This window comes from Trachymyrmex cornetzi, unplaced genomic scaffold (assembly GCF_001594075.2).
Source record: "Trachymyrmex cornetzi isolate Tcor2-1 unplaced genomic scaffold, Tcor1.1 scaffold682, whole genome shotgun sequence".
NCBI classification, from domain to species: domain Eukaryota; kingdom Metazoa; phylum Arthropoda; class Insecta; order Hymenoptera; family Formicidae; genus Trachymyrmex; species Trachymyrmex cornetzi.
The window spans coordinates 96942-112576 of NW_017300006.1; the positions used below are offsets into that span (position 1 = coordinate 96942).

Genomic DNA, 15635 nt, shown 5'->3' on the forward strand with positions numbered 1-15635 from the left:
AAGCCACGAAATGCTTTGGCGAACTAGGTCCGATGGACTCTACAATGGCTCTGCAACCAGCTGGAAGTTTCGTCCGAGAAGCAGACTGTGCAATAGAGGCTTTGACCTATCGATCGGTTGCGATGTTGACGAGTTTCCTCGTGGAAAATTCAGTGGAACTTCGCAAGGTAATTTTTTATTACATAATAATAATTAAGTCTCGTGTTATCTCGAATTTTCATTACATTGTGGTATCCTAAGTGAAAACTAAAATTTTAGTAAAATATTTTTTTAATTTAGTATATAAGTATAACATTTCTTTAAAAAATATATTTTAATATAGAATAAATAATATACGTATTAACTGTATTTAAGGTGAGCGCTGAAGCCCTTTATGCGGTGCTGTCAACTTCCAACGGTCGGAAAATATTTGATCCCAAATATTCAACAGACTTGTCGAACATTCTTGAGTGCACATCTCTGAAGATCGATTATATCCGACCGTTTGCTCGCGGCCGTTGCGTCAAGCAGACGTCCTTCAGTGTGGACACTGCAAGATTTCGCGTTGTTATGAATCCAGAAAACGAGCTGTGGACGATCCAGAACAACGAGAATTACGCCGAGTGGATCATCAAAGTCACCTGCAGCATCGCTGAATGCTTCACAGACTCCTACTTGGAGAGCTTCCTGTCGGTTTGTCGACTCAGCGTCGAATTCTGCGAACTGATTTTGCCAAGAATCGTTTACCTCGTCATTCATGAGAACGATAGATTTATCGATACCATGTGTGATTGCGTTAATCAATTTTTTAGGTATTATTAATTTATTTAAGTATAAATATTTAAACGACGGAAAATTTAAGAAGTAATTCCAGGTGTTTACTATCTAGAAAAACCTGAAATTTTCAAGGAATTTCTCTTTATCTTTGAAAATCAAGAATTTTTACGGAATTTATTGGAAATCAGGGAAATTTTGGAATTGTACTTAAATTAAAATTTTTTAATTGTTTTCATTATTTCAAAATATTAAAAAACTTTTTAATCTTATACTTGGATTTTTAAACAAAAACCTTGAAAATCTGAAAATTTTCAGGGAATTTTTTGCAAAATTTCAGTAAACATTTTATTTAATGTCGTGAAGCATAATTCATAATTCATTTCAATTCATATTAATTAGGCAACATTTTACAATCAATGAAGCGGAGACTACCGCATCACCAACGTCGAAAGGCGATAGTTGCGACCAGAAGATTGTACGCCGTATGTTGGACGTGGTGAATCACATACGCGCTCAACTGCCGGATGGCGCGACGTTAAGACTCGATTACGTCTACCTAGCCAGAGCGGCGCACAAGTGCTCCGCATACTATACAGCGTTGCTGTTCGCGCAACTCGCCTGCGGGTTAATCTCGACGGACTATCCGGATTTCAGCAGTGACCCGAGGATCAACTACATTTATGAACACCAGCCAGAAATCGGCCGAGTGCTGCAAAACATCATGCTGGACACCTACTTGAACATTAGCGATCCGGACGCCGGAGCTGGGTTGTCGCACGTACTTGATCATGATTCTCGTGTGCAATACTACGCCCGTACCAATCGCCGGGATGAGGTCATGCTCGCGCTGGACATCGAGTTGTCCCATCACAATTACTCGCTGTTGGCAAACGCCAGGATGGAGATGGCAAACGCGTTACACCGCTCAGGACTGCAATTTCTCCAGTGGCAATTTCTGAGCGGTAGCCTAGACGAGAAATTTAGGTGAATTATATATATATATATTTATAATTACATAAGAATTTGCAGATAAAAAAGTAAGTATATAGTTCATTTGATAGCTTGAGTATAAAATATGAATTTTACAAAAAGCTCGTGTGATTTGCTAAACTACAAATGAATAATGAGACTATGTAACGAGCAATATATAACATCTAATATTTATTAATATAATTCTACTATAATCATTCGATTTATCTAAAACGTTTCGACTTTTACTCAATCTTCTTCAGTTATTCTACCTAATGTTTCCCTATTATATAACTATATTAATTAATTGTTAAACAATGATTAGATACGCTTATATTAACGTTATTAAATTTAGTGACACAATTCGCATTATCGGTCTTATGCGCTTATTAAGTCCATGTGTAAATCCGAGTTTTCAAACTTGTATGTTATATTATATTCACTCCATACAAATTTAATGACGTTAATATAAATGTATCTAATTAATGTTTAACGATTAATTAATATAGTTATACATATAGTAGGAAAATATATTAGGCAGAATATAACTGAGAGAAGAAGGTTAAATAAAAGTCGAAAAAGTTCGTTTTGGATAAATCGAATGATTGTAGTAGAACAGGGTTGCCACAGACCTGGAAAACCGGGAAAAGTCAAGGAAATTGAAATTGATCATGGAAACCGGGAAAAGTCAAGGAAAAATGTAAGAAAGTCTGGTATTTCAAAATTTGCTCACAATTTTCTTAAACCGTTCCAAATAATTTTTATAATTTTTTAAATATTATATCTGACGTTTATAGTTTAAAACTTGCGCACTTTAAACGATTTTAACAAAAAAATAATTTAAAAATTTATATTTTATTCAGTATTTTTATTTGATCCCTCTTTTTTGTCATAACTGCATTTTTTCAAAACTAATTTATTTTTTGCTGGCTTGAATTTGCACCCAAAATTTTACTATGCTACTAAGCCTTTTTTGCATTTTTAATAATATAACTACAATTCTTGAGTCTAAATGTTAAAATTTACTTATTTTATATTAGAGTCATGGAAAATTTTTTATTTTCATCTGGAAAACCTGGAAAAGTCAGGGAATTTTAAAATTCATTTTCTGTGGGAACCCTGTAGAATTATATTAATAAATATTAGATGTTATATTGCTTGCTACATAGCCTCATTATTCATTTGTAATTGAGCATAAAAATTTATAAACGAATTTCTTCTCCTAGTTATGAGTGCGCCTGGAGACTTAGCAAATGGGATCTATCTGTCAACGATGCAACTGTCAATTATAATGATTTCCAATCTCAGCAGTTACGAGTGGAGTCACTGGAGAACGCGTTCCATGTTCACCATTACCACGCACTGAAATGCTTCCACGAAAACGATCGTCAAGGTATAGATCGGGCGATTGAGTGCGGCCGCATGAGCGTGATGCGCGAGTTACGAGTGATCAGCCCTGAGAGTAGCAAGATCATCAATCAAAAGCTATCGCAACTGCGGATGTTGCGTGAGATTGAGCAACTGAGCTGGGCAGCTGATTCTTCGGAAAAGAAGTATCCGGAGATTTTGCGACGCTGGAACGAACACAATATCAGTTTGATCGGTCAGTTCGACCACGTGGAGCCGATCCTGTCGCAGCGTATCACCATGTTCCGCATCCGTGAGTCTCTGCGGACGAATGCAGACGTGCAGAAAGCATTTTTTGATACTTGCCTGGACCTGGCGAAGGTCGCGGAGAGTCAGGGTAATTTCTCGGTGGCCACCCGAGCACTGAGATCTCTCGAGTTACATCAAAATTTGTCCACAAATCTGAAGAACCAACTGCTGTATCAAGAATCACTCTTGACGTGGATGAAAGGCGAGCAGGTAATAGCGCGTCATCTGTTACGGAGTCTAATCGAGAAGAAGGATCCAAAACCAAGTTTGAAAGCTAAGGCTCTGCGAGTCTATGGTGATTGGATGGCGGAAACTAAGTCTGAAAATCCTCAGGCAGTAATACAAAAGTATTATTTAGTGTCCATTGAGATCAGTGAAGCTATCGACGAGCAAACATCCAATGTTATCGAAAATTTACATGACACGCAGGTAGGAGGATAAATATATGCAAAGTAATCAGTATTGAGAAATTGCATACAACAACAGCATAAATTGACTTACATTATTACCTATAAGAATTCAAGTAAAGAAATATACAAAATTTATAGATTCCCCTTAAATTAATACAAGAAAATATAACAGCAAAATACAAATGGGCGTTAGGAATCAACGCTGGATTATATTGCGCAATGCTTTATTAATTAATAACTGTTAATATATAACAAATTCAATTTGTACGTTTCGGCTCACTTTTTGAGCTATTTTCAGCAATAAAAAACTATCGCTTATCGCACTATAAAATCTGTCGAACTGTGTCTCACACAATTGTAGTTCTGACCTCCAATAATGCAGTTGCAGTGGAAATGTGAGAAACAACCATCCTTAATATAGTCTAATGTTGTGCCAATCAGTTGTATAGTTGAGTGGAGTAGATAGTGGAATTCAAGCTAATAATTGCAACAAGATTTTTTGAATAGATGAAGATTAATTTGTGTAATTAATGTATGCTAGCCAGAAACTCACCCCATCTCCAACAACGATCGCATGTGGATTCAAGCATCGTCAATCCATTACAACAAATTTAAAAATCATGATATCAAAGTTAGATTAAAAAATAATTTAAGTAACATAAAAGAGAGTCATGCTCGTACTGATGTTAGTTACATAATAACCGTTGAATACAAAAAGAGATGTGTCGCGCGAGAGCAAAGCACATCGGTCAATGATAAAAATAAAATCATATTATAACTTGTTGAGAATTTCTACGTAACTATGATTTAATACCTCAGTGTCAGTTTGCATGTTAAGACCATTGGATTGACGATTTATGTAGAGCATCTCCGACATAATTCGCTTATTATAATTTCTCTCAGAATCCAGAATTCTCACATTATCCTAATCAAAGTCATGATTGCAACTTTACCCTATGATCTGTGATAACTGAACGAGTATTGACTCCTAACGCTCATTTGTATTTTGCCGTTATATTTTCATTGTATTATCTATAAGTTTTATTTTTCTCTTCATTTTTAAAATTTTCATTTACTATTGTCTATTTTTTTACTTCCGAAAGTTTTAAACTCCGTTGTATTGGAATTATCAACATTACAAATGTATCTTTGAAGTTATTCTACTTAAATTTTCAATTTTATTTTTGTTATGTGTGTTAAATTGCATTTATCTTCTCAATTAATTAACTCAGTAGAAAGAGTTTTATTTATCTTGGTATACTTTATGTTTTTCATTATAGGCTGCACTGGCGCGTTTTGCTGATGCACAATACCAACAAATCAGCACGTACATGAATTCGCCAACATACGAGGCACTGAAGGAGTACGCTTGTAGCAATACGGATAAAGTGGATCACGCGAAGATGATGAGCAATCAGTACTTCAAGCGCGCCGTGATAATCAGTCAAAAGCAATCGACGAACGACGCGGCCGAGCTGAAGAACATCGAACAGGAGAAGCGCAATTATCTCGCGCAAGCTTTGAAATACTATCTAAGGACGCTGCGCAGCAGTGAAAAGTACAACCTGCTAATCTTCCGGCTGGTGGCACTCTGGTTGGACAACATGTACGACGATGAGGTGAATGAGCAGCTACTAGACCAGCTTAACACTATACCCTCGTTCAAGTTCGTGCCGCTGGTGCCTCAGTTGGCTGCTCACATAAGCAATGATATCAGGCAGCAGTATGGCTTCTCCGCACGAATCTTCTGGATCCTCGAACGATGCATTCTGGAACATCCATATCACACATTGCCTGTGGTTCTGGCGCTGAAAAACTTGCACAGCGACGACGAGTACGAATCGGGTTCGACAGGTGCAAAGAAGGAAGAGCGTCGCGTGTTAGGTGCCAAGAAGCTTCTCAGCCGGTTGACCGACTCCTCTGTGCGAACAATCATTCACGAAATGGAAAACCTATCGCGGGCATTGTTGAGTCTTGCCTATTGGCAACCTAAGGGAAAGTGCTATCCCAATAAACGCTATGCGATACCACGAGAGCAGCCAATATCCAAGGTACTTTTTAAATTATTGATTAGATATCTGAGCAACATTCTTATAGACGAACACATCGCTGAAGTTGTTCATATTGATTTGGTGTGGCTTTTGAGCAGGGCAAGGTCCTACTCGTTTAAATTATTTATATTGCTTTCGGAAAGCAATATAAATAATCAATTTTAACGGACTCAATTTCATAAAATACAATTAAAAATAAACAATTATATAAGGCCAATGTGAGTCATGGGCTGATACAGGTGCCAACGATTAAATATAGTTTCACTTAATCGAATGTATGGAATTCTCTTTATTTTGAACGTTTCGACTCTCTTTGGAGTCCTCCTCAGCAATACAGTAACTTAATCTATTGAGTCTACCGTTGACGTGAGTCACTAACAGATTCCCAACTGAAGTAGATCTTGATTAAACATAAATGAAATTAATTACAGCTAAGACAAGAATTTTTAACAAAGTAACTCACCTCACTGGAAAACTCAAGTTAATTCATAAGCTTTGGAATTTTACATCATTCACAATTATCATGCAAATTTTGTACCTCTCGATAATATATATAACTTTCTTCTTCGAATGATGAAAAGCGTTTAACAATTTCTAATTACAATCCGGACAAACCGCGAAACTAAACAAAACACAAGGTCGAGAACCAACAATACAATATTCATAAGCGAAAGTCATAACTTATGTGTAACAAAAACGTGAAAAATAATTTAAAATCTATATATCTAATCTAATTGGTCAGTTCACATAACATCGTCGTATAAGCATGATGTAACCCTTCAGTATCAGACCGTTAATTTAAACCATTTTTTTGCATAAGAATGTGTGCTTTTTCAGAAATTAATCGTTTATTCAGAAATCTCTCTCTATCTAAAATTTGGACATTCTCCCAATCAAATTCGTGATTCAATTTCATTCTATAATTCGTAATAACTGACTGTGTATTGGTATTCCAATTAATATGGTTACGGTGTTCAGTAATTCTGGAATTCAATTTCCTACCAGTCTGTCCTACGTAAGACGCATCACAATCTCTATAATTTATTTTATATATTACATTTTTACTTTGGTTTTTAGGGAGAACATCCTTCTGAACCTTAATGAGCACACACCTGCTTAATTTATTGTTACTATAAAAAGCTGTTTTTACATTTTCTTTTCTGCAAATTCTTAAAAATTCATTCGCTGTGTTATTTGTATAAGGAATAAGAAACCACGGAGTTCTTTCACCTTTATCAGAAACATCATTGTTCATAACAGAATTTTGTTCAATTTGAACACGTCTAGATAATAAAAATTTTAATCTAATGGAAATAATGTCAAAAATAAACTCCATTGGATAATCATTCCTTAGAAGAGTATTAATAACCAATGTAATGTTCTTATGATAAAATTTTCCTTCAGACAACAAAATAGCTCTATCAATCATTCTAAAAACTACTCCTCTTTTTTGCACTTAACAATATAAATAATTTAGGCTCTAAAGAATATAAATCAAAAGAATATAAAAAAATTTTTTGGAAAGAATAATAACTATAGATCGCGATGCAAAATCTGATTCCATGTCTAATCAATCGGTTTTGTAGATCAAGAACTTGGACAATGTTCTCCTACCAACTATGAGTCTACCCGTGAGACCGTCGGGCAATTACAACGACGTAGTCGGCGTAAGGTCATATCAGGACTCCTGCGAATTCGTCGGTGGCGTGAACGCGCCTAAAAAGATTATCTGCGTCGGCACCAATGGCGTGCAACGCCGGCAATTGGTCAAGGGGAAAGATGACCTACGGCAGGACGCAGTGATGCAGCAAGTGTTCACTGTGATGAATACTCTGCTGTGCACGTGTAAAGAGACGCAACGGCGGAATCTACGTATCAGAACGTACAAAGTGGTGCCGCTGACGCAGAGGTCGGGCGTACTAGAGTGGTGCGACAACACGGTACCCATCACGGTAACCTTGGTAGGCAGTTCTGACAAGCCAGGTATGCATAAGAAATATTATCCGCGCGGCCTGACTGCGGAAGCGGCAAGAGATAAGATGAGGAACGTCGCACAAGAATCAAACGAGGTAAATGATAGCTAGAAATTTTTCCGTTATTCCCAACCCATTACTGATTGTACTAACAGGCTGTTATCAAAATATGAATTTTATTACAACATATTTTGTAAAATATAATTTTAATAAACATTTTTCTTAAATCTTTTGATTTATTTAACATTTAATTTAACGTTTAAAAGTTCAATATTTTTAAAGAGATTTAGGGCTGGTTGTTCTATCTTTATTTTCTATCTTTATCTTTATCTTTATATGTGGTAATTTATTTATTAGGTAAACAAAAGAGTAAAAGAGTAAAACATAAGAGAGAAACAGAGTAAGACAGTGAGCTGAAAGGTTTACCGAAAGGTGGAACAATCCAGTCTTAATTGTATAAATATAATCTTAACATTAATAATTTCTCTGAGAAAGTATTAATATTTTAATTAAAATTTTATTATAATTATGGATTAAAGTTGAACTTTTAGATATCAATTTTCGAAATTTTATTTTCGAACCTTTAGCTGTTTATCTTTTATCGATCTTTCTGTCTGTATAGATGAAATTGAGAGTCTTTCTTGACTGCTGCGAACGTATGAAGCCAGCGTTCCATCATTTCTTCGAGGAGGAATATCGATCACCTGAAACCTGGGTCGAGAGGACTCTTACATACACACGCAGCGTCGCCACCACGTCTATCGCGGGTTACATTCTGGGTCTCGGCGACAGACACCTGAGCAACATCCTTATAGACGAACACACCGCTGAAGTTGTTCACATTGATTTTGGTGTAGCTTTTGAGCAGGGCAAGGTCCTACCCGTTCCTGAGACAATTCCTTTCAGGTGAAATTATCATATAAATTATTTCGCCTTCGAAAAGTGCGCATTAAAGGATTATTTTATACCTAATAATAAGTTAAACGAGACCCCAGTGCGAATAATACAAATAAGCAAAAAAGCGCCAAATTCAGTCAACTCTGAATTTTGTTACTTAATAATATTTCTATGTAATTTCAAGATACTTAAGAGCATGTTTATTAAATTGATGATCAATATAGATTGTGTTATTTCAGCTTGAATTTATGACTGCGTTTCAAGTATAACAGTAATTGGCGCGTAGTTTATTTAACTGAAAGATGTATTTAAATTTTACATAGAAATATTAGGCATCAGCTTTGACCATATTTGGCGCTTCTTATACCCGTTTTTACCCTTTTAGTGTTGTTAATTTCCCGGGAAATTTAAATCGTCGGGAAAGAACCTATCTTTTCCAGAAAGATTTTTCCGAGGAAAGAACCTGGAACTGGGAAAAAAAATGGTTTTTTAATGTAAGTAATTATAAAAATATCAAATCCTTAACACACAAAATAAATCATTGAGGAAAGAACCTGGAACTGGGAAAAAATGGTTTTTTAATGTAAGTAATTATAAAAATATCAAATCCTTAACACACAAAATAAATCTATACTTTAACCTTGGAAGATGGCATCTGATATTAATTTCTTGAATGGAATGTTAAAAAATACAAAATATATAACAGCATACAATAAAAAGGAGGCACAAATAATAATAACAATAGTGGCTATTTTTCAGCTAGGACACAGAATATTACACTATGTTCTACTGTGTATAAGATACTTGTTGAAACGCAGTTTAGTTTCATAGTCTAACACCAGAATGCATTGTAGTCTTCCATTATTATTCTTATAATTATATTTAGCGTATCAATAATAAATTTATGATTTTTATTTAGACTTAAGTTATAATTTTTTCAGAATTGGCAATTTTTGAAAGTTTAATTGCAAAATAAATACGGCTACCAAATAACTTTTTGGAAAGTTGGTAACATGGACGTATTTTCCACACTTACTACTTAGCTTTTTACAGTGCCGAGCAGTGTAACACTGTGTCATAGTTGGAACACTTTGTGTAAGACACAGTGTTACACTGTGTCACCTGTATACGTTGTTAGAAAACACCCAGTATATGCTGTTACAGTATAAGTTAATTAGATTAAATTAAAGAAACAAGTTGCTATATTAAATAAAATTATAAAAAACTTTCTTTTAACATAATATGTACATACATCAAGTTTGTGTGAAACAAAGAGCAACATAAAATAAACGACAGATTAAGAATAAAATTTTAATAGTTCACACTTGAAGATATGTTACAACTATAGGCCATAGATAGAAGTATTATAGATACTATAGATAGTTAAGATAATTGATACGCGTTGATTCGTATTAACTGATAGTATCGCCATTGTCGTCAATGTCGCCATATGTAAAGAAAATACGGTGGCCACGGGTTCTTTCCCTCAAAGCGTGGGAAGAAACGTTTTTCGTTCCTGTTCTTTCTCGGGTTTTTTCCCTGGTTCTTTCCCGATTTTTTTCCTCCCTCGCAACATTAAGTGTAAGTTAACTAATCTCGGCTCAACTTACTCTTTATAATTTTTTAATTTTTAGTACTAGAAAAAGATGAAGAATGAGTTGAACTAAGATTAGTTAATCTATATTGGTGGAAATTATTTAGATTATTTTATTAGAATCCCACATCAAATATGAGATTCTAATCTGTCTTCTTGAATTTATCATTTTTTTCATTTGACCGTCTTTATTAATTCGTTGTCCGCCTCATTGTAGATTAACCAGGGATATTGAAGTCGCCATGGGTGCTTCTGGCATCGAGGGTACTATGAGGCGTAGTTGCGAAGTGACTATGACAATGCTGCGTGATCAGAGGCAGATTATCATCACCCTCCTTCAGGTTCTGCTATACGATCCACTCTTCACGTGGGCGATTACGCCGGAGAAGGCCTGTAAGATGCAGAGCGATGTCGTAAAGCGTTTCTCAGAAAACAGTGGACGAGGTAAGAGGAATTAATCACGATTGAAAGCAATGAATTCTTAACTCGCAAGACTATCTTGATTGATTATGACGCGAATTAATTCATTAATTTTTACTTTCTTTAGCATCTGTGGAAACTAACACGATCGCCAAGAGAGCTCTTTTGAGGATCGAACAGAAATTGCAAGGCACCGAGGACGGTCTGGTGTCCAGTGTTCCCGGACAGGTCGAGAGACTCCTGCAGGAAGCGCGAGATCCTGCGAATCTATGCCGAGTTTATTGTGGCTGGCAACCATATTTGTGAATACACGGTGAATAATCATTCATAGTGTTCATATCCAGTGAATATATCTAGGATAAGTTTTATATGTTATATGTTAATTTATAATGTATATCAAAAGTACCTTTTGTATCGTATTAAATTTTTTATCTTTCATAAAATTTTATCGAAGTTCGAGTGTACTCGTTTATATTGCAGCGCTTCGGCAAATCGATGTATCGATATATCGCCTTCCCGAATGTAATTTTCCTGTATTCCTGTATTCTGTATATCTCGCACATTCGAAATTTTAAATCTAAATTTTGGGCTGAAGTAGGTGAATCTCAAGAAGAGACTGAGTGCAGAAAAAGCGCTATTAAAATTATCAAACGAGAAGCAAATATGAAAAAGACAAAGGATGAAAATAAAGTTTCGAAAAACTTTGTCATTTTCCAGACATACCTGACATTTTCCGAATGCTTAAAGTTCTTTTTTGCAACTTAATAACAGCGTTCGCGCTATATTGATTTCAGAGTGAAAAGGCGTATCGATTTCTTTGATTGTTTATATTGCTGGCGAAAATGATTGTGACGTTGCGAAAATGAGTCGGATGAGAGTCACACGCGAAGCAGATTAACTGCGATGAGATGACGAAGTTCACACCGCAGCGTTCTTATTTTTGTCATCGGGGAGGAGCAGCGTGCTCCGCTGGCGTTTGCGTCCCACGTCCTACCGTGGGTGTAGGTGTAGGTATGAGTTTATATGAGAGAAGATAATAAATTATAATAACTTTATTAAGATACAAGTATCTATATAGCACAGAGCCACAATGCAATGTTACTCCAAAATTGCTGGAACGTTGCAATGCTGCTACAATTTTGTTGAGAACGTTTGCAATATTGTTGGGACGCTGCAATATTACCGCAACATTGTTGGGACATTATAATGATGCTGTTGTAATATTGTTGGAGCACGTTGCAATGATGCTAAAATATTGTTGAAACGTTGCAATGTTGCTGCAATATTGCTAGAATGTTGCGATGCTGCTACAATATTGTTGAAGCATTGCAATGTTGCTGAAAGACTGCTAGAACATTACAATGTTGCGGCAACATTGCTGGAATTCATGTACTATATGAACGATGAGAGCGATTATACAGACTGAAGCTGCACCTCGAGAGGCAGCAATAATAACTTTATAATTAGCTCAGATCTATACCATTAATAATAGTAATAATAATAATAAATCTTTATTGAGTCATAAATATAAGAGTGATTACAAAAAACAGGACGATCATAGACGGCTGCACCTGAAAAGGTGAGGCAACAGTGTGCCGCTAATGCTATAATGATAATAATAAAAGTGTAGGTGTAGGTGTGCGGCGTACGTAGCGCGCAACGTCGCCGTCACGTCTCTGCGATTCGTCATCGATTGCGCGCGCGCGCGGGGCGCACTCGGGGAATCGCTCGCTAAAGTTTCTCCGAATTACTCCGAAGTCCGAAGAGATAGGCCGTGTAGCCGTCACCGCCGTGCAAATCGCCTCCGTTCTCGCGGCCTGCTACGAAAGAGAACGGTACGCGGGGGCTCGTGATTTTCGAATCGAACAAGAGGGTGAGTGAGAGGGAGAGGGAGAAAAAGAGAGGAAGAAAGAAAGAGTGGGAGGGAGAGGGAGAGAAAGAGAGAGATAGGTGCGAGCGCGCGGGCGGGTCCTGCCGAAGCGTCGTCGCCTGTCACGTCTGCCGCGAGGATCATTCTCTGAGCAAACCTCGTGGTCCAGGATAAGGCCAGTCAGACAACTGAGACAACCAGCCAGCCACTTATCAGCCGCCATCTTGCTGCCCGAGGAGAACGGTGACAGACGGAGGACGGAGCCTGCTTGTCGGAGCGGAGCGTGGTGAGAGAGGCGTGAGGAAGGAGAGGAAAGAGAGTAGGAGACAGATATAGGTAGACGACTCACGACCACGACGGTCCCTTCATGCGGTACGCGCCTATGCCATCCCGTCGCCCATGCCTCACTCCATGTACAATCGCAGCTGAGAATAGTTGGAGAACAGCCTAAGAAGAGGAGGTGGTGGTGGAGGAGGCGAAGAAGAGTATCGGCCGTGCCGATCGAGTGCTAGGTATAAACGTATACACATACATACAAAGGTGCGCGCGCGCGCCTCCTTCGTCATCGCCGTCGTGACCGTCGCTTCCACTCACAATGGCAATGGAGACGCCGAGGGAGCGAGAGATCGCCGCCGAGGACAGCATCAAGGTAGTCTGCAGGTTCCGGCCGCTCAACGACTCCGAGGAGAAGGCCGGCTCCAAGTTCATCGTCAAGTTTCCGTCCGGCGGCGACGAGAACTGCATCTCCATTGGGGTACGTAGTACGCTTCACGCCTACGTGAACGTGGACCATTCTTGGTTTCATCTGTCCAGATCCATTCTAATTTTTCGTTATTGTTGCATATATTGTGTATAGATGTATGTTTATCTATATAGATGTGTACATCCATAATGGAACTATGATTCATAACACACATTTCGAAGGATTTTCCAAATCCATTCTGTATTTAACTGTGTACCAAAAATAAGCGAAGAAGGTCGTATCTGAAGTGGATCTTTGTGTTTAATGATATTTTTGTGAGAATAACTTTTCCCTAATTTCCCCCCAAACAATATTTTATAATTTTTCCTGACATTCAATAATATTTAAAAATTTTTTGTATTTTATTTGATATCTGATTTGATTTCCAGTTTTGTGGCAACCCTGTATGTCACAAATTGAATTGACAATGTAATAATACTGTTTTTAATTATTCTTAAAAAAAAACTTCTTAAGTCACAAAATTGTATTAAACACTAGAACTTGCTTTGACCGAGTATGCTCTTCTTTGCTTATTTATGTTGAACATTTTCACTTATTATCTTTATTTAATTTATGTATCAATTAGCAACTTTTATGTAGATTTACTTTAGTCTGAGTTAACTCTTTATCTTTTTCCAGTCTCAAAAATTAGAAAAAGGTAAATAAGTTGAATCGATTGAAGTTAATCTGGTAGAAATATACTGAAAAAAAGAGTCTGGTAATAGTTATCAAATATTGAGTAAAATAGGCTGTGAAAGTCTCAAAAGTATTATCAAAAAATGTTACTTTTCTAAATATTTAATAATTATTACTCAACAGTTATTTGATTATTATGTTGGATACTTACTAAATACTTAGAAAAGTAATATTTTTTTGTTATATTAACCGAATATTTAATTGAAATTATTTCACTGAACTGGTAATTATTACTGGATTTTTTTTTTCATTGTAAACATTAGGAATTCAAATGATGGAAAATGTGTACATACGATAAATGCAACAGTAACTCTATGAAATTTAATACGTTTCGTGTTATTGAAATTTTGCATGTGTTTTCTTCTAGATTCTAGATATGTAAAATAAAGTGTATTACACTAAGAAAATTTATTGTGGTTATGGCAATAAGAGGATTTATCTTTAGTGAAGGCTTGGCGTTTTCTAAACATGAATTTTTTGCTATATAATGTATCAATTGTAGGGCAAAGTATACCTCTTTGACAAAGTATTTAAACCGAATGCTACACAAGACAAAGTCTACAATGAAGCCGCAAAGTCTATCGTCACGGATGTTTTGGCAGGATATAACGGAACCATTTTTGCATATGGTCAAACATCGTCAGGTAGAGTTTATTCAAAATAATTATTATAGAACAAGGTGTTTATTATATATATATCTAAAAAAACTTGGCAAATAGTGTTTTTCACTGGCAGAGCTGGTGCGCACTCACAAGTAAACCTACGGAGGTGTCCCTCACTGATTTTAATGAAACTTTGCATATTTGTAGAACTTTGAAAAATATTTGACACGTATTTTTTTTTGTCTGCAATGGTCCACTCTGAAGGGTGAAAACTACCCCTTAAAGGTAAGGGATAGATTTAACATACTGGGTGAAATAAGTTGAAAATTTTAAAAAGTAAAATATGTTAGGGGGCTTTTGGGGTTGCTGAAACTGAATCTTATGTTAAAAGTATGAAATTCAAAATGGCGGACCCAATATGGCGTCCATATACATTAAAATTTTTATTAGTTTTTATCAAAATGAATTAGTTTTTATCAAAAAGAATTTTAAGAATTCTTGTCATAACAGAATTAAAATTTCCGATTTTTGGGTCGATGATTTTATATATGATATTAAAGATATAAAATTCAAAATGGCGGTCTTAATATGGCAGCTATATACGTTAAAATTTATAATTTTTGCAAAAAATGTATTGGTACAAGGTCTTTACCTTTCAAGATGCTTTTTTACAGTGAGTCCTCTTGCCTCTCACCTTTCGGGGTACAATTTTTTTTCAACTCTGTTGGAAAAACGTAAATATCAGACCGTTCCTATCTACAGTGTATGTATGCGTCAGCGAATACGGAAAACGTTTGTGTACGCTCGCCGCGTCTACTCATGATTGCACGTGGCACGTAAAGAAAACTTTAAATTTCATATTTTTGACATAAGATTTAGTTTCAGCGACCCCAAAAATCCCTTAACCCATTTCATTTTTTAAAATTTTCAACTTTTTTTTATTTCATATTATACGAAATAAGTATCTGGACGACATATTGGACCGGGGGTGGCACCCAG

General features: G+C 36.3%; 2 protein-coding genes and 1 long non-coding RNA gene across 5 annotated transcripts in view; all 3 read left to right on the forward strand.

The window, feature by feature from the left end:
* Positions 1-11077, forward strand: part of tefu (Serine/threonine-protein kinase tefu) — a 22771-nt gene extending 11694 nt beyond the window's left edge. Inside the window, exons 12-19 of the mRNA XM_018517404.1 lie at positions 355-791; positions 1156-1740; positions 2952-3810; positions 5072-5842; positions 7429-7911; positions 8438-8721; positions 10524-10750; positions 10854-11077. Of these exons, the coding sequence (XP_018372906.1) occupies positions 355-791; positions 1156-1740; positions 2952-3810; positions 5072-5842; positions 7429-7911; positions 8438-8721; positions 10524-10750; positions 10854-11032 (3825 nt within the window). The 3' untranslated portion in view covers positions 11033-11077. The remainder of the gene's footprint in view (positions 1-354; positions 792-1155; positions 1741-2951; positions 3811-5071; positions 5843-7428; positions 7912-8437; positions 8722-10523; positions 10751-10853) is intronic.
* Positions 11078-12828: 1751 nt separating this feature from the next.
* The window catches only part of LOC108767492 (uncharacterized), a 20375-nt gene continuing 17568 nt past the window's right edge, over positions 12829-15635 (forward strand). Inside the window, exon 1 of the long non-coding RNA XR_001940431.1 lies at positions 12829-12839. This is a non-coding gene — a long non-coding RNA (uncharacterized LOC108767492). The remainder of the gene's footprint in view (positions 12840-15635) is intronic.
* Positions 13163-15635, forward strand: part of Khc (kinesin heavy chain) — a 13935-nt gene continuing 11462 nt past the window's right edge. For all 3 annotated transcript variants that reach the window (XM_018517405.1, XM_018517407.1, XM_018517406.1), the window contains exons 1-2: positions 13163-13350; positions 14537-14678. In XM_018517405.1, the coding sequence (XP_018372907.1) occupies positions 13192-13350; positions 14537-14678 (301 nt within the window). In that variant the 5' untranslated portion in view covers positions 13163-13191. The remainder of the gene's footprint in view (positions 13351-14536; positions 14679-15635) is intronic.